The 23,298-nt window shown below is 37.8% G+C and overlaps 1 protein-coding gene across 2 annotated transcripts; it reads right to left on the reverse strand.

Moving 5' to 3' along the window:
* Nucleotides 1-571: 571 nt before the first annotated feature.
* On the reverse strand, nucleotides 572-22,651 carry LOC135209139 (enoyl-CoA delta isomerase 2-like). 2 transcript variants are annotated; one of them, XM_064241794.1, is made up of 10 exons: nucleotides 22,494-22,651; nucleotides 19,367-19,509; nucleotides 18,387-18,580; nucleotides 17,944-18,072; nucleotides 16,613-16,791; nucleotides 15,289-15,406; nucleotides 14,111-14,230; nucleotides 3,196-3,366; nucleotides 2,387-2,494; nucleotides 572-710 (listed from the first exon to the last, which is right to left on the reverse strand). In XM_064241794.1, exons 1-9 carry the CDS (start codon nucleotides 22,535-22,537, stop codon nucleotides 2,402-2,404), a joined length of 1,191 nt encoding a protein of 396 aa, XP_064097864.1. In that variant the 5' UTR covers nucleotides 22,538-22,651; the 3' UTR covers nucleotides 572-710; nucleotides 2,387-2,401. The 2 variants fall into 2 exon arrangements, with proteins under 2 accessions (XP_064097864.1, XP_064097862.1); XM_064241792.1 differs by having other exon boundaries at nucleotides 572-2,494.
* Nucleotides 22,652-23,298: the final 647 nt, after the last annotated feature.

Genomic DNA, 23,298 nt, shown 5'->3' on the forward strand with positions numbered 1-23,298 from the left:
TCTTTATACTTAGCTGTCCAACTTCATGTGGCTTCTATCAGGTATGAATAATTCCTTGACTCCTTCAAACAAGGCCCATGAATCTAGATATGACAAAGCAATCTCATTAAACTATGTTAATACTGTAGTTAACATGTTTGAGAATGTACTACGGTAATTCAAGCATAAAATGGTCACCATCTGAAAATCAAATAATGGTACCAACCATAAAATAGTTTTTGCAGTCCCTGCATAATAGTCAAGTGTTTGGAGACAACATGACAAGCACAAGTTCACGGATGGTAAAGACCCAGGGTCAGCTTTCATTAGCTGGAATTTGAAATTTCAAAACTTGTCCCCAATTTCTTCAGTTATATTCATTCCCATTTATCTGAATTGTCATTGTTATTTTTAACTGTATTCAACCATGCCTCATTCATATAAATTTGTGTGTTTTCTTTGTTAATTATTACCACCACCAACTTAACTTGGTTCTCTCCAGGCTGAAGAAGTAAAACAAAATTACACTGAGTAGTACCTCATGCCTTAACTACTTACTATTTTTATGAACTGGACAGTCAATGTTAGGAACTTATACTTGAAAATATTTATTCAGATAGCAAAATTACATTTACATTTCACTGAATTCAATTACAACTAATTGCATTGATAGTTGCTCCCGTCCACCAACGACTGAGCCACAAATCTTTGTCTGGTGAAAAAGCCCCACACTGTAAAGTAGAAGACATTAAGTGAACACTTATATATATCTGCTTCTTGATCTCTCCATATATAAGACTATTCAAAGACATATCTCATCTCATTTCATTCTGGGAGTTATGGAGATCAAAATGGAGTGCACAGCTTGATGACAAAAGCAAAGCAAATGAAGAAGCACTTCACATCTATATACTCTCTCGTTCTGCACTGCAGATGAGATCCATCTAGTTTTCATAAATGAATCATGAAGTTTTATAGTGAACTCTTTTAACTAACCAACAATATGAGATGTAAAATCTTCACTTTCATGAAACCTCTTTCTTATATGATGAGAAAGGTCTACACTACTTTATAACAGATGTTTTCTAGGGCAAATTACAATAAGACTGTCTGACTATGAATTACAAAGAAATAAAAGTAACTTAACTACTAAGAGAGACATGCACGATTACAATAATGCATTATAAACCTTGTAGTGGTGTCACAACTGAATATTTCTGACATCAGTGGGCATCTTGCTGCTAAGTTTGTACAAAGTAGCAAATACTGGTGACAAAATTGAAGTTCATTATGTTCTTGCTTGACTGATAAAAAGTTTTCTCTTCAATTTTTATATAAAAAAAAATATACAGGCTAATTGATGCACTGCTAACTGGCAAGGTGTCAAAAGGTGTCAGAAAACAGACCTGGGTGACACTGCCTCTGTTAAAATTGAAATATTCATATCAAGATAAATTCCATCTATGCATTTATTTACGAATACATAATGATCATGTAGCACCATTCAAAAATTTGTCATCTTGGGTTTACCTTAATATAAGACTCAACTTTCAACTACAAAAATCCTTCACAATTTTATTTATTCTACAGTAATCTGTGAATAAATTTTTATAAAAGCTACTATAAATCTCCTCTGTACAAGAGCAATTTGTGTCGAAGACTGATTATAAACTAGTTTACCAAGCTGCTGATTACGGCACCTCAATTCCATATAGTTAGAAGGTAAGTTAAAAAGCAAAAGACATTAACAATCTCATTAGTTCTTCTCTTCTTACATATATCATATAATCTAATATATTTAAAAGGTTTAAACAGATCACTGCTCTAAGGGCTGTCTATATCTATATACAAATATTTGTACTGATATCTATACGTCTTTCTTAGGCATAGTATCAATGAATAACATATTTTTAGTACAATAGTAATACACATTACCTTCCACCTTAGTTTGATCAGGCAATGGTTTTAAAAATGAAAATTATCCATATTTTTCGGATGATCTTTTGCCTCTGCAATTGGCTTCTTCTATGGCAATTTCAACAAAAATAGACAAAATTTGAAAAAAGATCTCCACTTTAACTTTCAAGAAAAATTTAAACAGGAAAGGCACATCAACAACAAAAAATTGTTGAATAAATCAAAGGACAAAATTTTTGCAATACTGTGCGAGCCAAAGACTCAAAATAATTTGAGTCTTTCTACATATTCAAATAATATAACGAAGCATGCTTAATTACTATGTGCTGTAAGAGTTAATACAAATACAAAACTGTTAATATATATGTTAATGCAACTCTGTTTTACTGTACTACTACAGTAAATACATACTGACAGAGGACATTCCTACATCAAGACTCCAGATTTGGCCCAGTTCTCAAAACCGAAGATGGCAGGACAATAAACATACCTCCCCACAAAGAATCTACTTCTTGCGGTTAAAGAAATTCATGATGGCGTTCATGCAATCCTCCGACGTCCATCGTTCAACCAGGCGGTCACACTCGGCACGATTCACCTGCAATTGGAATTGGATTATAAAATTTAGGCCAAAGGCCAAGCTCTAGGATCTATGAGGTCATTCAGCACAGAGAGGGAAACTGAGAGTAAAAGGTTTGAAAGGCGTAACAGGAGAAAAACCTTAAAGCAGTTACACTATGAGAACTATTGTTAAGAGAGGATGGAAAGTATGATGGAAAAAAATGTGAACAGAAATACAGTAAAAGGATAGAAGTTAGGGACATCCCCTGAAATAGAATAAGGGTCAGAACCCTAGACTGTATGGTGACTGGTTTGAAGTCGCACAATTAAGAACATGGTACAGTTTTGTAAGTCATCAGAAATAGTGAAAGGATCAGAACCACTTATCGGTTATGTTCTCTGAATATCAAAACATATCCAAAAAAACTCTACAAATGTTTTTAAACCTTTTACCTATTAACAATTTAATCTTTTATACTTTTTACTTGTTTACTGTAAAACTTCTAACAAGAACAAAGACTTTATAAACCTGTTAACATGAGTACTATATAAAGAGAGGCCATTTCCAGTTTGTATACTAATTTGTAAACATATTCCAATCCTCAGTTTCAGTACAGCACTACCATTAAATTCTGAATCATGAACAAACCTAAATTTTAACTTCTGTCCAGCACGTACCAGTAGGGGAATGTTTACTTTTCTACTTATTATTATATCCCAAAGAAAATTGATACCAACCTTTTTAAGCGTCTCACGTTCAACATCGCGTATGAGAGCCTTGGAATAGATAAGAGACTTGGGAGGGAGCTTGGTATAAGCTTTGATCTTGGGCCATATTTCCTGCTGGAAGGAAGCATCAGGAAACACCTGGGTCACGAGTCCAAGTTCGCAAGCCTCATGTGCAGTGAGCTGTTGAGAATTTTAAACAAATTTAATTTGACACACCTATTTAATAAAATAGAGAGAGAGAGAGAGAGAGAGAGAGAGAGAGAGAGAGAGAGAGAGAGAGAGAGAGAGAGAGAGAGAGAGAGACCTTACCTTACCTTACAGACCTTACATCTTGTTTGGGTTGCCCCAGGTCCCTCAGTATGAAGCACCTCTAATGTCTACCAGAGTTTTGCTAGTACATTTTCCGGTATATTTTGCATCTTCCAATCTTGGATGGTCTGGGATGCAGCTTAGATATTTGTCGAGCTTATTCTTATACTCATCTACGCTCACTCCTGATATATTCCTCAAATGAGCTGGCAACGCATTGAATAGACGCTGCTGGTGCATAGTGGATTAACGTCCTGTGTGCTTTCCTTAGTTTTCCTGGTATAGTTTTGGGCACTATTAATTTACCTTTGCTTGCTCTTTCTGATATTTTTAGCTCCATGAAGTTTTCGGTAATTCCTTCTATCTGTTTCCATGCCTGAATTATCATGTAGCGTTCTCTTCTCCTTTCTAGACTATATAATTTTAAAAATTGTAGTCTCTCACAGTAGTCAAGATCCTTAACTTCTTCTATTCTAGCTGTAAAGGACCTTTGTACACTCTCTATTTGTGCAATATCCTTTTGGTAGTGTGGGTACCATATCATATTGCAATATTCAAGTAGACTACGAACATATGTTTAGAAAGCATAATCATGTGTTCAGCTTTTCTTGTTTTGAAGTGCCGTAACAACATTCCCATTTTTGCTTTGCATTTTGCTAATAGAATTGCTAATTGATCATTGCATAACATGTTCCTATTTAACATCACACCAAGGTCTTTAACTGCTTCCTTATTAGTGACAGTCTCATTAATTAGGTCCCCTATATGCATATGGCTTTCCTTCTCTATCTCCATAATTTATTGATTCAATACCATCCTACTTACCTCTGCTCATTCATGTACTTTGTTAAGGTCTCTTTGTAGCGCATTCCTATCTTCATCACAAGTAATGTTGTCCTATATTAAACAAATTATTTCTTATTAAATTTTCCATATTTTTCTTCATTACCCTTTCATATGTGATGTTAGACTCACAGGCCTATAATTACTTGCCTCTAGTCTTGATCCACTTTTGAAAGTAGGGGTAATATATGCTAATTTATGCTCATCATAAATCTTGCCTGTATCTACACTTTGTCTTAATAATATTGCAAGTGGCTTTGCGATAGAATGAACTACTTTCTTTAACAAAATAGCAGGGACACCATCAGACTCAGCTGCTGCTCCATTTTTAATTTCATTAATAGCCTGCACAATATTGGCTTCATTAATATCTATGTCCGATAAATATTTACTATTTTCATCCCTTATTTCTGGATCATTATCTTCATTATCAATTCTAGGGGTAAATTCTCTCTTATATCTTTCTGCCAATATGCTGTATATTTCCTTTTTTTTCGTTAATCTCCCTTCATTTCTTAGAGGGCCTATTTCTATTCTTCCTTTATTCATCTTTTTCCCATGTGAGTACAATAATTTGGGGTTTTGCTTGATATTTACTAGGATTTTTTCGTCCAAGTGCTGTTTTTCATTTCTTTTTTTATTGTATAATCTTTTGTTCTGCATTTTCTATCTTACTTTTTAGTTCCATCACTTTCCATGCATTCTTTTCTTTTGCAAGACCTTTTTTCCACTGATTTTCTGGAACAAGATCCTTCTGTCTCTTGGTATGCATGGCTGATGTTTACTTTTCTTCTTTGTTATATATTTATCCATTATTTTCTCTAATATTTTATATAATATATCCGTATTTACCTACATTTCATCACTTACAAAATGTTATCCCACACTTTGTTTAATTCATTTATTTCTGACCATTTTATACTTTTACTGTAGAAATTGTATTTTCCATATCCTCACTTTTTCATCTCTTGCTTATCTCTGTTTTCACTTGCTTTGGAATGGACTGTTAATTTTATGACATTATGGTCTGAAATACTCGCATTATAAACTATTATTTCTTTAACATAATTCACCTCATTCACAAATACTACGTCTAAAGTATTTTCCTTTCTTGTTGGCAGATGATTTATTTGTTGAATGTTGTATTCTAGTAGCATATCTAATAGCTTTTCGAATTGCCTCTTATCTTCTGCACTACTATTACCCCTTTTTATATGTACCAATCTACGAAAGGAAAGTTAAAGTCTCCGGATAGGAGAATAGTCCAGTCTTTGTGATTTTTCTATTATTGTGTCAAATTCCTTACTATTAGGGGGTCTACATATTACTATGTTCATTAATTTTTCATATGTAGTATCTATGAGTATCTCTGCATCCATACTCTTGTCCTGCTCTTTGTTTTCATTATTTTTTTCTGTCATTTCAGTTTTGTTTTCTTCTTTTCCATTTTCCTCTTCTTCCTCTTCCTCATCTTCTTCATCCTCTACTATTTGCACATTAAGTCTTGATTTAATAACATTATCTATGCATGAGAGACATGTTAAGCAAAATACTCTTGTATCCTTACTCGTATCTTGCTGGACTTCAGCGCATTGGGGATGCATGGGTTTGTTGCATTGATAACATTTTCTGATCAGGTTTTGTGGGTTAACTATGCTATAACACACCTTACAAAGTTTGCATGCTTTTGGTATTATTTTTCCTATTGCATCAATTAGTATATTCACAATGTTCACCTTAGTCATTTTCTTTGTCAGAATGTGTTGATTGATGTAAATTTTCTTTATAAGTCTCTTGACCACTTGAATTTTATTTGGAACTCCTTCAATTATTTTCATGATATTTTCTGCTGATTTATTCAAGTTTGAAGAATCATGATATTGTTATGATACAATAAAGTTTCATACATACTTACCTGGCAGATATATACATAGCTATCGACTCCGTCGTCCCCGACAGAAATTCGAATTTCGCGGCACACGCTACAGGTAGGTCAGGTGATCTACCGGCCTGCCGCTGGGTGGCAGGACTAGGAACCATTCCCGTTTTCTAATCAGATTCTCTCTTCCACCTGTCTCCTGCGGGGAGGCTGGGTGGGTCTTCAATCGTATATATCTGCCAGGTAAGTATGTATGAAACTTTATTGTATCATAACAATATCATTTTCATACATTCATTCAACTTACCTGTCAGATATAATACATAGCTGATTGACACCCTTTGGTGGAGGGCAAGAGACAGCTAACTCCTGACTAGACAGGTAAACAACTGTGTTGTAAGGTATTTATAGACCTTGGTTCCTCTGTGTTTCTAGACGAAGGGTCGACTTCCTAGCTATTGCATAGGAGGTCTGCTTCGTCTCAAGAGCCTTAGCAAGATAGTGATCTGTGGCCAAGAGTTCTTGTGGGTCTACCGATGGGGTCTTATCCACTTACTCGGTCGAGCCTAATTGGCATTTGTCAATGGGTGCTAATCCGCTTATATGACAACATGCCTATGCCTATTGGCATAACTAAGGAGCGCAACACCGATCCCGATCACCTGTTCCTAACATGAGGGTTCACGCTAAAATTGAAAAAGAGTTATCCCCCAAACTCCTTTCAAACCTCAAAAAAAAAATCACTAAGTTAAAATAAATTCAACTCATTATTAAAGGATCAGTGTCGGCTCCTTATCCCAGCAACGTATCCGCTGATACGTATAAACCAAGAGAGAAGGATCTCCCGTAGGTTAACTTGAAGTCCTTCATGTAATGAGCAGTCAACACATAGTTGCATCTCTCATATGTTAAAGCTAATATGTCTTCCTGACATATTGTTACGAAAAGAACAAGAACTTGCAAAAGCTCGCACTTCATGAGCTTTTAAATTCTCAGCTGTTTGAAGGTATCATCAAGTCACTTATGAAGTGCTTTAGAGATTACCATTGTTTCAAAGAAGACTAGGACTTTCTTTGAACTGGATCTCATCTGGATGAAGCCTAGCGCCTGGCTTGCGCCTGGCGCCTGCTGGCGCGAGGAGTATCCTGTTTGGAATACTCCTGGCGCCTGACAGTCGTAACACTCCTCGAATACTCCTGCCGTCTGGAAGGCGCATCTCGCTCCAAATACTCCTGGCGCCTGTTAGGAGTATTAAGCTCAGAATACTCCTGGCGCGTTGGTAGGCACTCTTGGTAGGCACATGCGCTTCGAATACTCCTGGCGCCTGGTAGGAGTAAAAAGTCTAGAATACTCCTGGCGCCTGGGAGGAGTATCGAGGTCAGAGTACTCAAGGCGCCTGGCAGGAGTATCTCTTCCCAAATACTCCTGACCTATGGAAGGCGCATCTAGTTCCGAATACTCCTGTGGCTTGGTAGGAGTATCGCTCATGGAATGCGCCTTTCGAATGGCAAGTATATTGCGCTTAGCGGGCGCTATACTCCTATCAGGAGTTCTCTCTTCTCCAGTTGGCTCTTGTTTGCTTGGATGAAGATCTGGGCCTAGAACGATCTACAGTAAAGTCAGGCTCTTTGCGCCTACTTGGCGCCTGGCTCCTAGTTGGCGCCAGACGCTTGGCAGGAGTTACTTCCTTTCCCACGTCTCGCCTGCCTAACGCACCGCTCTCCCCCAGAGATGGCCGCTTGTGCGACAACTCCCCTGTAGGGTTCGTCGCGCCCGACAGGAGATCGGTATTTGGATCTCTAATCGGAAGCCTGTCATCCTTTTTACGAGTAGGCTCTTAGAAAGGACTCCTACCAAAGACGCTAATTGCTCCTGCACATTCATCAAAATTTAGTCAGCTACATCCAGTAGACGATAGGAGATCTAAAAGTCCGAGAGACAAGTCTTCCTCCGAGGAGGATCCTTATTGAATACTTCCGTTGCTAACGAGTTCTCCTCCTAAATGTTGATGAGTTTTCTCGTTGCAGAAGCTTCCCTATCCTTGCCCGAAGGAAGGGAAGGAGCCTGGAAGCTTAAACAAGAGATTTCTGAGCTGAAATGGTAGGCTCTGATTTCTAGCTCTTAAATGTACTCTCTGACCCTTTTGGGAAGTAGTTTGAGCCCTCATGCGTTCCAAAGACTCTGTCAGTAAACGTTTAAACCATTGTCTTCTTCTGTAGATGACAAATGTCAATACATTACCCGGACACGAAACCTCTATCTGAAAGCGTTGATCCAGGAATAAAGGCTTTAGCTCTTTTGCCAAACACTACATGCTGGCCAGAACCCATTGCCGAGTCTTCATAGAATTGATTCCAGATTCTAAAGCCCAAAATTTCACTTGTCCTTTTGATCGTTTAGGACCAAGAGAAACATTTGATTAGGAGCAGTTCCATCTTGTCGGAACACGGATCTGAGGCCCAAATTAGGATCCCATTCTAAGTATAAGAGTATCTTACTCTTATCGTATAGAGGTATTGTATAGATCCCGAAGATCTTAATTCTCTACTATCTCTAATATTCTTTGTCGAGACAGAGTATATCTTTTTACTGTGTTCATTGATAGCATAAAATACCAAGGTGATTCTTCCCTCTGAAAGGGAAGAAAACCATTATGTGGTTCACAGAGGTTATCGGAAAGAGGACAGTTTTTCCCCTTTCCCCTTTCCATCTAGCACGATCTGCAGCAACTCTATGTCTTAACATATTTAAAGGGAATTATCAAGCTTCCCTTGAAAAACAAATCCTCTCATTCATATTTACTTCTGGTCAGTCTGCACGCAGATAGACTCAGAGTGGATAGGTTTTCAGGTCCAATATTTATAATAGATTCCGATAAAATCTCTATTCTCTTAGAACAAAAACCTTCCGACACATGCTGAAAGAAGAACGTGACCTCTGTGAATCCAACCTTTTTATTGAAAAAAAAAACAAAATGATGCATTCATCTTCTTCCTTTGACGCCCATTATTTTTAATATCTGTTAAGAATATATATAACTAGGGAAAAAAAGACTAAAGTTTATTCCCCTATTTAAATTAAGATGGCGTATCTTGCTACCTCTCTTGTTTCGAGGAAACGGAAGCAATCTATAAGAAGCTCGTTCCATCTTCTGCCTTGCCGAAGAGATCTGTGAATACTTTCCGCAGGGTCTGACAACTCTTTCCAATAAATGTTAAACATACGTTAACAGTTATTATCGTCGATCAAAAGGTTCTCACGGACATGCAAAATCCCGCATCGAACCTGGTAAGGATCGTTACGTTCCGTGTCTGTTTCCAAATAGGTTAAATCGTGCTCTGCCGAATTAAAATCATTTATAATACCGTCACATTGTGGTAAACAGCATTCATCTAGGAAACTCTTGTAAGGATAGTAGGAACTCTGTAATTAACCACGGTGTGTGCATAAGGCTTAACCGTACCGTTATCTTAAGGTGAATTTTCTACTACATTCTTTCCTCGCCGAGGCAGAGAGAGATCCTTAGCAAAACGAATACGATGTTATTCATGTTTGCCTAAAAATCGCCTCAATTCGTGGTTAAGTCCCTGATTGTAGGGGGAATATATGGTGAAGCATTCGATCCCTTAGGAGAGAGAGATGTAACCAACGGTTCACGACCGAGAACCGGATGGTACTGGATTGGCTCACAATTACAGCCGTCTCGTTCACTGCCTGGCTGCATTCATTCTGAGTTGCCAGTTTACTCCCTTCAATGAATGGATATAATTATTCTCGAGTCTAAGAAAGCTCTCAATAATGCAAATTTAAGCCAAACAACCTTTGTAAATACCGAAGCTGAGTAGGTATTGTCGTAACAAACCTTTAAGCGAAGTCCTTACTAGGAAAATCCTGTAAGGATATAGATAAATCCGTAGCGAACCAGAAAGGCAACTATGGTATAGCGTATATGACTTGTCATTCAGTAGTCGTATACAGCAAGCCTTCTACGACATTCTTTCCTTTCCGACATGCAGAGAAAGAATGGAAATCTTACTCTCTTCGTTCTTTTCGTCAATAATCCCGAATGGGTATTAGTCGAAAGAGATCGCAAATGACAACCGAGGATCGAAGAGAATCTCTCCAGCTTTATTATCTTGGAGATAAGTCCGTATTTTACGCCGTTTCTTATCTGGAAGAGCCTCTAATCAATGAATGAGAGCTCGTACGAATCTTGTTCAACTTCCAAACGATTGCCCCTCTTTCTGTAAATGGTTGGTTGCATTATTTTTTAGAAGGAGGATGATTTTAATATCCTCTTACTAATACTGAACTAATTCTCACAATTCTGCTCTATCTTCCATTCCTCAAGTTGGGAGAAGATTGAGCAACCGGAGGAGAGCGCTTCCTTTCGAAAGGTGAAGGGCTTTTAGCAGTACCGACTCTAACCTGACAAGGGCTACGGCAGCCTGTGCTACATCTTGAGTCCCCTGCCTGGAAAAAGCCGAACTTGCTCTTGCCTTTATTGCATTAAGACAATCCTGACAGGGCGACGGCCCCCCCGCCTGTGCGACAACTCCCGTCCCTATCAGGAGAAGCCTCGAATGTCTTTCACCTTTCGCCTGGAGGACTCTTGGCGGTTGTCAGGCTCTTCTTGTAGGAGAAAGTGCCTGGCGCTAAGCAGGAGTATCTTGCCTAGAATACTCCTGGCGCCTGGGAGGAGTATCGCGATCTGAATACTCCTCGTCCTCGGAATACTCCTGGCGCCTGGCAGGAGTATCGCGCTCCGAATACTCCTGGCGCCTGGGAGGAGTATCGTGCTCGGAATACTCCTGGCGCCTGGCAGAAGTATCGCTTTCCTAGGAGGAGTATCGTGATCGGAATACTCCTGGCGCCTGGTAGGAGTATCACGTTCCGAATACTCCTGGCGCCTGGGAGGAGTATCGTGCTCGTCGGAATACTCCTGGTGCCTGGCAGGAGTATCGCGTTCCGAATACTCCTGGCGCCTGGGAGGAGTATCGTGATCAGAATACTCCTGGATCCTAGCAGACGTATCGCGCTTGGAAAGTTTTCTTGTTGGAAAGTTCCGAGCATCTGAAAGGCGATCCTCGCCTGGAAAGTTCTGTACGTCTGGAAGGTTATTTGAATCTGGAATCTTCCGCCTTCTGGAAGGTTCCGCTTGTGCGGAAGGTTCTGTGTGCGGAAGGTTCCGATCTCTTGTACATTTGTTCTTGCTTAGAATTCGACAATACTTTCCATTTTCGACATAGCCCTCCCTTTCTTCTGAATGAGAAGGACTTCCATTTCCGATGAAGATCCTGGTTCATAGTGCTTCAGGCGCTTTGCACCTATATTCAGGCCCTTCAGGTGCTTTGCGCCTCGTTTCAGGCGCTTTGCGCCTTGTTTCAGACGCTTTAGGCGCATTGAGCCTCGTTACCGGAGCTTCATGCCCAAGGAGCTAGAAGCTTAAAAGTTATATATATATGTGTAATCACTAAACGAGATCCATATAATTCATTCGATCAACAAATATTCTTTAATATCTAATTCGTTCTTCTCAGAATAGATATATTTTCATAATACAGTTACCGATGAGGAATTTATTGAAATAACTATTTCAAACCCCCATGGGATAGAGACCCCCCCGTCCAACTGTAACGGGGGACGAACCCGGATAGGGCAATGCCTCTACCGCAACTGTTATCGAATGATGTCTTCCTTTCTCCGTCTCTTCTGAGGTTCCGATAGCCAGACGAGATTATCTTGCATCTTCATTTAATCTACGCCGTTGAATGTTTCTTCTCCTTATTCGTCAAGACGATAATAATAAGGGGAACACATTGAATTAGGATGCCTTTCCAATGGCTATCCCTGGCAGTCTGGGACGTCCTACAGAACCTGCCGAGGGGACGCCTGATCGGTGGGGATTCTCTGTAACCTCCGTAAGGCTTTCGACATTCCTTCTCCTCTGGGCCTGTGAGCTTGGAAGAGGTCTAGGCCTGGGAGCGAGACAAGAGCCGATCAGACGCACCCTCTATTGCAATGGGGAACACTATAATCACTTCTTACCTTATAATAGCTCGTATCTTGAGCTACATTCCTTTATCTTCAAATTGCAAATGAATTTGTAGTTTCTGTGAAGTAAGAAGGTGATGAGGAAACTACACTACTAGTACTGTTAATATTCTAACTGCTCGTCATAACGAGAGCTATTAAAGCTTCTAAAAAAAAAAAAACATATCTAGTTCTATGTTTTTCTGACTTCCTCAAATAGGAAGTTACCTTATTTTCCTCAATCAAATTCTAACATTTATTACACTTTATCAATGAATAAATATTTATATTTCCCTTTCTTGCAAACTATGTAATTGTCTACCAAAAACTTCGGTAGTTACACATCCTCTATTCTTCGAAAACTTCGAAGTTAATTCATTAAAAGTTATTAAAAAGTTATTAAAAGCGTATGCCGAACCACCGATCCAGAACTTCCCTGTAAAAGTTGGCCCAGAAGATCGATGGCGATGAAACACGAAAATCAAATCAGGAGGGAAAGTAAACATATGTTTACATTCCCAGCGACAGAGAGAATCTGATTAGAAAACGGGAATGGTTCCTAGTCCTGCCACCCAGCGGCAGGCCGGTAGATCACCTGACCTACCTGTAGCGTGTGCCGCGAAATTCGAATTTCTGTCGGGGACGACGGAGTCGATAGCTATGTATATATCTGACAGGTAAGTTGAATGTATGAAAATATCCTTCCAATATGTCTATGAATACTTTTGTATCTTTTTGATTAGGGCTGTTATTGATCTCATAGATGAGCAATGCCAGCTCCCTTCCTGCTAATTCATCATATTGCATATCTGCAATGCAAGCATGATTTTGCCATTTCTTTCCACAGTTGGAGCTTACTGCCATCCTGATCGAATTTACAATAATTCACTCGACAAACTAACTTAGTAGATGATTTATCCTATTATTTTCACACTAATATTATCAACAACAATTCACGAACACTTCTAGATATAATTAGTTTTCTAGTCGTATATTAAACATGTGATATCGGTTGATTAATCAGACTGTGCACAGGTACATCTCACCAAGCAAAATGTCACTACCAGAGAGAGAGAGAGAGAGAGAAAGAGAGAGAGAGAGATTGTTTGTTTGCATAAACAATGGTTACAAAATTTATAACACTAAAAGCTTTCAAAATATGCAATCACCAAAAGGTATTATATATATAAAAACCAATGAAGGCATTACCTTATGATAACAAAAATATGAACAATCAATAAAGCTTGGAAATTACAAGCCTACAACTGTTACAAATCTCAAATGAATCAAACAACCCTTTTAAAGAAATGACATAGAGTGATAAAATTACTGTAAGATCGTATTAGGTAGCTTTACCAAAGCACTGAATCCCAATCACAGACTCCAAGTTCTGGTCTGAAGGGTTTTTTCTTGAACGAAAGGTGAATACTGATGCAAGACACAGCGGAAGAAATTATACAGGTCATTACGACAAATAAAAGGGACAACAGGACATGTAAAATACTAAGTGATGCAGTTGCGGCTGAAATGACATTAAAAGTGTACATCACTCATTAATACCTATGTGAGGTCAGTCTATGTTCATCTTAGTATCATATGAGGTTACTATTTAGCCAATTAAACGCCCGTATCTACCTATGGAAAATGGATAAGGGAATGTGATATGTCTAACCTTGGCAGCATCAATACCCAAAACTCTTGAAATGACACGAGACTGAAGGAATAACAGAAACATTACAAGAAAGAAAATAATAAAATTAGGTATTTCAAGCGAACAAATTAAAAATGACAATAAAAGAAACAATTAATACCATAATAATAAAAAAATGAGTCACATATCTGACATGCATGGAAACTGACCTTCTTGTTGAACATGAGCACTTCACTTGCTTTGGCAAATCCCATCAACTTCGGGAAAATGTACGAAGAGCAGCCTTCTGGAGACTGCCCCAGAGCACTGAATGGAGTGTTGAAAGTTGCCTGTAACAAAGAAAAAACATAATAACCCTCTGGACCCCAAGCAAACTTTAAAGGTTATAAAAGTTAAAATAATGAACATGACACAAATGCATCTGCTTTGTAAGTAACTTTAGAGCTTAAGGTGAAATACATGCACCGTAACTTTATGAGCAAATACTAAACTGTGTACAGACAGAGTACCCTTCAGCACAGTACTGTATTCTCCTGATCTGTGCTAAAACTCATCTGAAAAAATTCTTTTAATAAAGGCAATGAACTGATTTAAAGTAACATATGGCAGCAATAAATATAATAAGACTTGTATTTTAACAATGTACAATTAACAAAAAAGTTAAATCCAATATTCTTACTCTTATTTCTACTTCAAATGATTTCTCATTAAATTATATACCAAAGTTAATAACTTTATGACTAAATTATAGGACTATTCCAAAGTATGTTTACTGTAAAACTCAAGGGTTTATCCTTAAGCATAAGGTCACCTATCTTCCTCTCTTTTAAAAAGGGAATTTACCTCTAAATCAAAGTCATTACAAATTTACTTAAAACCATCAAATTTTAACTATATTCACATAACATTGCACACAGTACTTTTAATTCAATATGAATCAAGAAACTTTCAAAATTATTCAAAAGATGGCTGCAAATTCCTTAGGCCTACATCAATCATTTGCACAAAAAAGGAACTACAAGTTTTAAACTTAGAATAAAACTATTCTTTTGTTGTACTCCTTTTTTTCTTTGCAAAAATCTTATGAGGTTGTATTTTGTAATACTTATTATTCAAAAGGTACCTATGAATGTCACATTATAACTGTTGCCTATAATTCTGAATTCAGACTATATAGTTACTATTAGCAAAAAATGAGTACAAATTCACATGGAACATGGCTAAAAGCCCTTTGACTTAGAAAGTATAGTTTTACAAAAAAGAATAAAGGTAATGATAAAGAATAATGATAAAGATTACGATGGTCTCAGTTTTAAATCCTAGCAATGGCCAAAAAACACAGAGGCAGTACGAAGCAAAGAGACACTTCTGCTTCCTGAGTACTTACTGCATCGGTAGAATACACTGCATCAAAAAGCCCCATGATAGTAACAGACACACCAACTGCTGGGCCATTCACAACGGCTATAAGTGGTTTTGGGAAGTCAATGAAGGCTGAGACAAACCTGAGAAATTTAGAGGCAGTATTATGTCAGATTTTGCATGGCAGTGTAAAAACCTCAAAGCATTTTGGCATTCAAGATTCATACTGTCTTGCAATAACTTCTGATCTCCTTCACATTCTCACTGTAGGAGCTTGCTCAACAAGCTAACAGCGACATTTGACACATATGAATTGCGTATATAGTTCCGATAACAATACTAATCATAACTCTAGTGGTTTTTGGCTCAACAAATTTTTCAGATTACCAGGTTTCATATTATTTTCAAGCAAACATGCTTCACTCTCCTTAAGCAAGGCTGAATACCTTATAAACCTAGGCACTTTGACATCACATCCATCCTTATTACCATGAACTTACCATAAACCATTAACTTAGTCTTTTGTCATTAATAACTTGACAAGGTAACAGATGAATAGAATAGAATAGAATAGAATACAAGGCCAAAGGCCAGTGCTGGGACCTATGAGGTCAATCAGCACTGAAAGGGAAACTGACAGTAAAAAGGTTTGAGAGGTGTACCAGGAGGAAAACTTTGCAGTTGCACTATGACTCAATTGTTAGGAGAGGGTGCAACGTAAGACGAAAGAAAAAGAATATGAACGCAGGAAGAGTAAAAGCAACGAAAGAGGTTGCAGCTGGGGACTAAAGGGAGGCTGCAAAGAACCTTAAATAATGCCTCTAGTGAACTGCATGAAGTGCACTGTAGATGCTACCCCTCTACAGAGGGCACAACATGAAGAATTATCTTTAACATTCCTAAGTTAAATTTACCTAAGACAAAAATACATGTAAAATGAGTTGTCTCCACTCTCTCCTCTGCACATTATGGGTAAATTCCTATCTGGTCTAGGTCTTAATGAGTCCCCTAATTCAATGGCTATCTGGACTCCTACAAACTCTCATTTACTCTTAAAGGCAAGTGTCTACCTACTATGGGAGCCAAGAATACAACTCTTTAACTGAATCCTGTTTTGAAAACTCTAAAGAAAAATGAAATCACAGAGAGTGCATGTATGTATACAGATGTTAACTAGCTCCATAAACATCTTGCCATTCAGAAAAAACCATCATGACCCAGCATTAACATCCTATAAAATTATCAGCTGACTGACAAGTAAACCTGTTATTGCCTGACGAAACTAATCAACATTACATTTTCTGGTAGTGCCTATCACAGAGAAGTAATTAAGTAAATCTCTTCCATACCTCTCCAAAATGACTCCAGAATCCTTTGACAACTGATGCATCTTCGACATGTCGATGTTTGTGAAATTGGAAAGGTCATTTCCTGAGCAGTAGTATTTCCCAGCACCAGTGATTGCCGTTATGACAGTCTTGGGATCTGCTGCGGCTTCGTCCAAGGCTGCAATCCACTCGTCGTACATCTGTAAAGTTATGCATACTGTATTTGTACCAAGTTACCACTGTTTTCTACAGACCAGCATCATAGGAATGTGGGGGAGGGGGAGTAAGGAGAACAAAGTAACTTGCATGACATACTTTAACAGGTGTGACTGAAGATTTTTTTCAGTACACCACTGGCCCTATGCTGTAATATTTTCTGCCTTTTATTTTCAACTCATTCCCTTTGGTCTATACCTAAAAGGCTGGCCCACTTCTTTAATTGTACAGTATACTACTCTAATTTTCCCCTTTTACAGGTTTGATAATAAATCCAATGTGTAAACACTGAGTCTTATTCAGTAGATGTGATTATGTATACTCAAACTATTTAATAACTCTTAAACTACCTAATAATAGACTAAAAACTTTGCAATATTAGATATACTGCATTTATGAAAAGCCTAGAACTAGTTTGAGAGATCCTTCACCATGCAACCTGGATAAAATTGTGAGGATTGCACACTGATAAGAGAGCAAAATTCCATTAGTGTTATACAGGGACAAGAATTAGCAAATTTCTGCTGGAAGGATATAGATTGGTGCTGGTGGGTAGATTCAAAGCAGACTAACATGACTGCGGGGGTTGAGATTAAGGTATTCTTAAAGGGAGAGAAGTAACATCAGTTATCATTTTAACCGGAAAGTTCATCGAGACTGAGTCTCAAATGTTTGAACTCTTGTAACAAGACAATGATGGTTAATGGGATGTTACCTTTGTAAACTTAAAGCTATGATGCTATTTCATAGTAAGCCTAATTGAGACAACCTGTATAATTCTGTATAAGATCTAGAAGTTAGAAATAGTAGATAAACTGATATACAGTATCAACATCATGAATTTATTGTAAAGGCTAGACACCTAACAGTTAAAATTACTTTCATAAATGAACACTGCACACACTCACTTAATTATTTTTACAACTATCAGCATACCCTCAATGGTTTTACAACTGCATACACTTAATTTCAAAGTTCTATTGCATAAAAGCAGCACCTTTTTCTTATTCACTGTTATGGAAGAGCATTCCAGTGACTGAAAGCTTACACTTGGTTGCCTAAGATATGCTTAATAACTCAGTTTTCCACTCGTACACTATAAGAATAACTTATGGTTATGCTAACTGAGGCCTCACCTCCCTTGTAACGGCATTCATCTTCTTCGGACGATTGAGAGTAATTGTTCGTAGGCCATCTTCACATGTGACTATAAAATTCTCGTATTTCTGATCTGAATCAGCTTTTGTTTCTGGCTCAGCAGCAGCCTGTGAGTGACAAAATTATAACAGAGAGAGATAGAAAGAGAAATGTATAATCCACTTCCAACAGGTTCTTCTGAGCTCCTTTTCTTGATTTCCATTACATGCAGAAATCTATGATTCCAAACATTATACAATCAGGAATACATATATAAAAATTAACAGAAAATGATCTTATAAAACAAATCCCTATTTCATGTAGAATGGCTAACAGTTCTAGTGCAGCACACAAAATATCGAAACAAAACTGAGAAGTCAGCGTGACAAGAGTGAACGCCACACAAAGGAACTGCCAAACTCAGCAACATCTACAAAATTACCTCTTCCTTCAGAAGGGAATTAATGAGGTCTATGTAAGCTTTCTGAGCATCTCCTTGACTCATACTACCAAGGCTGTTCCAGGCATCCCACTTGGCACGGCCCACAAAGTCCATCATCCCTGGACGCTTGGTGTTAACAGCTCCTGTCGTAGACTGCTTGAATAGAGCATAAATCTTCAGCTTCACATCATTCCCTGTGAAACCGTAAAAGATTTGATATTATGAAACTAGTTAAAGATAACTTAAACTGGAATACAATTTACCATATTTGATTTAGGCTGACGACCAAACACTGGGGCCTGTGAGGTCATTCAGCGCTGAAAGGAAAATTGAGAGTAACAGGCTACAAGATGTAACAGGAGGAAAACCTTGCAGATACACTATGAAACAATTGTCAGTAGAGGTTGGAAAGGGAAGAAAAAATGTGAATGGAGGTAAAGTAAAAAGAATGAAAGGCGTTGCAGCTAGCAGTCGGAGGACACTACAAAGAACCTCAAGTAATGCTTACAGTGCACCAGGTGAGGAGCACTGATGGCACTAGCCTCTCCATGGGAGAAAACTTAAGCTGGGAAATTATTGTTGCAATCTATATCATAAGACAGTGTACAGTACAAACACCACCCTACTTCCGAACATTCAACTTACAAACATTCCGATATAAACAAATGGGAATATAAATTAAAACTGTTTAGAGTGCTCCCCTCTGCCACCTGTAAGTTCAAATTTTGTTTTCCATGCCTATTCTGTACATACAGTATTGCTTGTACACTGTATAGTGATTTAGGATGAAAAAACAAATATACAGTACTGTAATGACTTGACATTATACTGTACTTAAATAAGCATGAAGAATACAGTAACCAACTCTCCAAACAATTCATCATACAAACGGCTATCTGGAGCTATCTAAAATGTAACTTGCTTGTAAAAAGGGTTATGTCTGTACTGTACATGATGCAAACGCTATATTCAGCACATACCTGGATCCTCCTTTAGGGTACCCAACCTAGCTTTGGCATCCTCAAATTCTGGGCTCAGAGCGCTCATCAGCCGCACAGGTACCACTCTAGCCAGAGGCATTGGCTGAAGGCTACTTGCTGTAATTCCACCTGCAATTCCATACCTGCCGAGTGAAAATCCCAAATGATAAATGGTACATGAACTGCATTCTGACTTATTATGGATACCTGCAACCAAAAGTTCTAAAATGTTTCATGAAAACAATTGCCTTGACTGTATTTAATTTCTGAAAAGGGGAAATCTGTGAGTTATTACATCTATTCTAAACTCAAGAACTCTAAAAGTTAACACACAGATGTCTACAAGTTTTGAGACGACGCGAAAGAATACAGAAAATCTTTACTTTATCGAATGAATCTTTTAAAATCAAACACACTGGACATTATGAAAAGGAAGGGAATAGTTACAACTATGGTCCCACCCAAAACAATTTGACTCGAAGAACCACTGACAGGCACAATTAGGTAGAATTAACTTTCATGTAATTCCATTATATCTAAAACATGTTTCTTTGTACATCAAACATGTTTCAGTTGTTTTTTACTTGTAAATACTTAGGCTATTTGAGTTGAAAGTGTGATTTTACACAGTACCAGAAAAAGGCATTAATCAAGTTCTCCAGATTACAGTTAAAAGTGACAGTGAAAAATGACAGGAGTAGAGTACATATAGGAGTTATATATTACTCGATTCTAGATGAGTGGTCATGGTACTGGATTTCAGTGCTGATAAAGTTGTTCTGGATTTAAATGCAAATAAATGAGTTCATACTCATACAAAAAACCAAAATCCTGGGTATGCAAATAATCTATATAAAACACAGATCACTGAGTAAAGTAATACCTGCATACAGTCCCTCTTATTTTGAAATGAGTAAGATTGAAGTAAAAGTACTCTCACTGAAAGGACTGCTAACTAACAGGCAACATTAGACCAGTTTGATATTTAGTATCAGGAAAGAATACAAGATATGTATTTAAAAATGCATAAATGGTACTGTAATTTTCAAAAACCTAATCTCAATAATTACTGTATTTGTCGGCATATTAGACACCTTTTTTTAATTTTTAAATGTATAAAAAAACTGCCCTTTGTCCAATGTGGCTGTATTACAGTTGCAAGACCAAGTGGTGTAGGCTAAGCTAGGCCTAGCTTATGGCGAGCATACTGAGTAGGTACAAAAATTGTTTCTATTAATAAAAATTGAAAAAACCAGCCTTATTATTGCAGTAAATTGGGTTACTAATAATAAAACACTGAAAAGAAGCTGAATTATCAATCTATTATCACAAACTTACCAACAATTGCTTACGATATGTCGGCATTAGCCTGTCAGCCAGTTGCAATGAGTGGATGTACTTAAACAAAATAATAGCGGTACTCTTCAACTTCTCTTGGAAGGTAAGAAGAATTTTTTAGATTTTTTTTTCTAACACCATGCGCATTTGCAAATCTTCCTCTTTCCAATGATGTATTTTTGGTCATTCTTCCGAAGCAAGCCGCATCACCAGTTTCTAAAACACAGTTAACAATCATTCATTTAATGGTGTTTTTTCAGTGAATCTCATCTTGTTTTCTTGAGGAAATGTTATTTTAACCCCCTTTTCCACCCAACTAGCTTGGGGGCCCCCAGTTGGGAATCGGGGGTTTTCGGTGGGGAAATACCAGAAAGGAGTACTATTTGCAGCAATAATAATAATTGGGAACACCTACAGATTCGCGGGCCCACTCGACCGAAATCGGCGGAAGAACACCAAAACCAATATGGCGGCGATACCAAAACAACAACAAACAAAGTAGGAGGCGACTACATATCCGCGACGATCGATTTGTGTGTGCTGTCAGTAAGGCCGTGGCGGAACGGCGCTTCGCGCCTTATCCGCATATTCAAAGATTCTTGGCAAGCACGGCATTTACTGGCAAGAGGTAATGTTGCGCTGCGCGCGCTAGCCACAGGGGTTACAGTAAGGCTACTTACCATGGCGGATGGATTTGGGTGTCGCGCGGCAAATAGCTCCACAACACTCGCAGCTTTTTCGCTTTAGAATTAAATTATATCTTTGAGCATATTCAATCACAACTTTTTTACCACCACTAGACAAATAATGATAAAATTCACTGTAACCCACATTGCACTGCAAACAATCGGTAGGAAATCGAAGGTCTCTGTCAAAATTAATGCCAAAAGGGCCAGCCACTGCCTCTGCCATAGCTACAGGAAGACAAAATGCCGGTTTTTGATCCATTATTCGAGTATTCAGTCAAACAAGGATACCAGTGGACACTGGACAGGTAACTTTATTGCTCCGCTGAAATGATAGTGAAACTTAGTTTTCGCTCAAAGTCGTTCGTAATTGGTTATGAAACCCATGACGTCATAACGATGTCACACCTCTTGGCCAATAATGAGTAACTGGAACTGCTTTTGTTTGTGTAAGAAAGTAAGTTAGAGGGCTCATTAAAAGTAAACATTACCATAGAGGAAACACCTCTCCCGACTTAGGAAAAATTCGAGGTAAAAACTTAATATTATTTTTTCTCTGTAAGTATACATTAGCGACAATAATGTATTGAGAAGAAGTGTTTTGTTATCACTTCCTTAACATAGTGAACTAAGTTAAAATACACTACATTGTTAACGTCCATAAATAAAATAATACCTTTACTGGCCTAACCTCGAATCGAAGTCGAACTAGGTATAGGTAGTACTTACCTATGCGGAGGTTGATTATTGCGTTATAACCATAAAATTGGTTATCTAATTGGTTGTGACCAACACATAAATACCGACCTCACAAACAGATCAAATTAGAGCCTAGCCTGATAGGCCTAGCGTTGGCCTATTAAAATGGGCAGGTTATTGCATTGTAAATTTAGGTTACTAACATAGGCTAATACTGGTTATAACTAACAAATAACACAATGACCTCACGAACAAAACATATTTATAGAATAGTGGAGGACTTACTAAACTTAATCGTGAAAAACAATATGCCTGGAGTTAGTCTACTAGGCTACCTACCATAGGCCTAAGCCAAAAGTTATGTCGCTCTCAACACTACGCCTATTTCTATGATAAAATTTTACCTGTACAGCTGTGAAACTCTCGCGAAACATCGAAGCGTAGCCATTTCTGTAATACTAAATCTTCAAGAATGTCTGCTTTGACCCGACAAATCGTCAACTGCAACAAGGTTGGGCTTTTCAACAGACGATCAGCTGATTAGTGTTGATTCAGAAAGCCGGAGTGAGTGTTTTCTTTTCTCTTCTTCTTGATGTTTTTCTTCTTCTTTTTGTATTTCAATAGATTTTATTATTATTATTATCATATTATCATTATTATTATTTAGCATCATATTATTATTATTATTTTATTAGCATCATAATTATTTATTATTATTAATCATTATAGAAGAGTAAAAAGCACCTTCTGTCAACTTTATAAGAAGCAAATAAACCTAAATATAGCACCATATCAATCATCATTCACAAGAAGGAAAAATCTTCAAGTCTTTCTGATAAGTAGCTATACTTTGGCGTTATCAATATACTTATGCTTTCACGAATGATTGGGCTGGAGCTATAAGATAACTAGCATATGTATAAGTGGGCAGATAATGTCTGTAAATCATTAATACTCAATATTTGATATCCACTTGGGGGAAAGGTTCTTCTACCCCCTTCTAAGTTGCTAACTCAAGTTTTTAATTATGTACCATGTAGGACCTGGTCGACTATGGTGAGATACAACCAGACCAAGGGCTAGCAATTTCATTCTGAGTCACTTATTGTAACAGAAGAGTCCTTAAGAACCGATGATGAGCAAATATGATGAATGGTTTCATCCTGATGTACTGAGAATTACCTCGCCAATGGCCCGTTGATCATTATT

This window comes from Macrobrachium nipponense, chromosome 37 (genome assembly GCF_015104395.2).
Source record: "Macrobrachium nipponense isolate FS-2020 chromosome 37, ASM1510439v2, whole genome shotgun sequence".
Taxonomy (NCBI): domain Eukaryota; kingdom Metazoa; phylum Arthropoda; class Malacostraca; order Decapoda; family Palaemonidae; genus Macrobrachium; species Macrobrachium nipponense.

What these genes read in the sequence shown, in the direction of transcription:
- LOC135209139 (XM_064241794.1), bottom strand. Translation starts at nt 22,537, where the DNA reads ATGGCTACGCTTCGATGTTTCGCGAGAGTTTCACAGCTGTACAG. An exon ending in TACCCTAAAGGAGGATCCAG is followed by an intron (nt 18,581 to 19,366) that starts GTATGTGCTGAA and finishes ACGGTTTCACAG; the next exon opens with GGAATGATGTGAAGCTGAAG. An exon ending in TGCTCATGTTCAACAAGAAG is followed by an intron (nt 3,367 to 14,110) that starts GTCAGTTTCCAT and finishes AATTCTCAACAG; the next exon opens with CTCACTGCACATGAGGCTTG.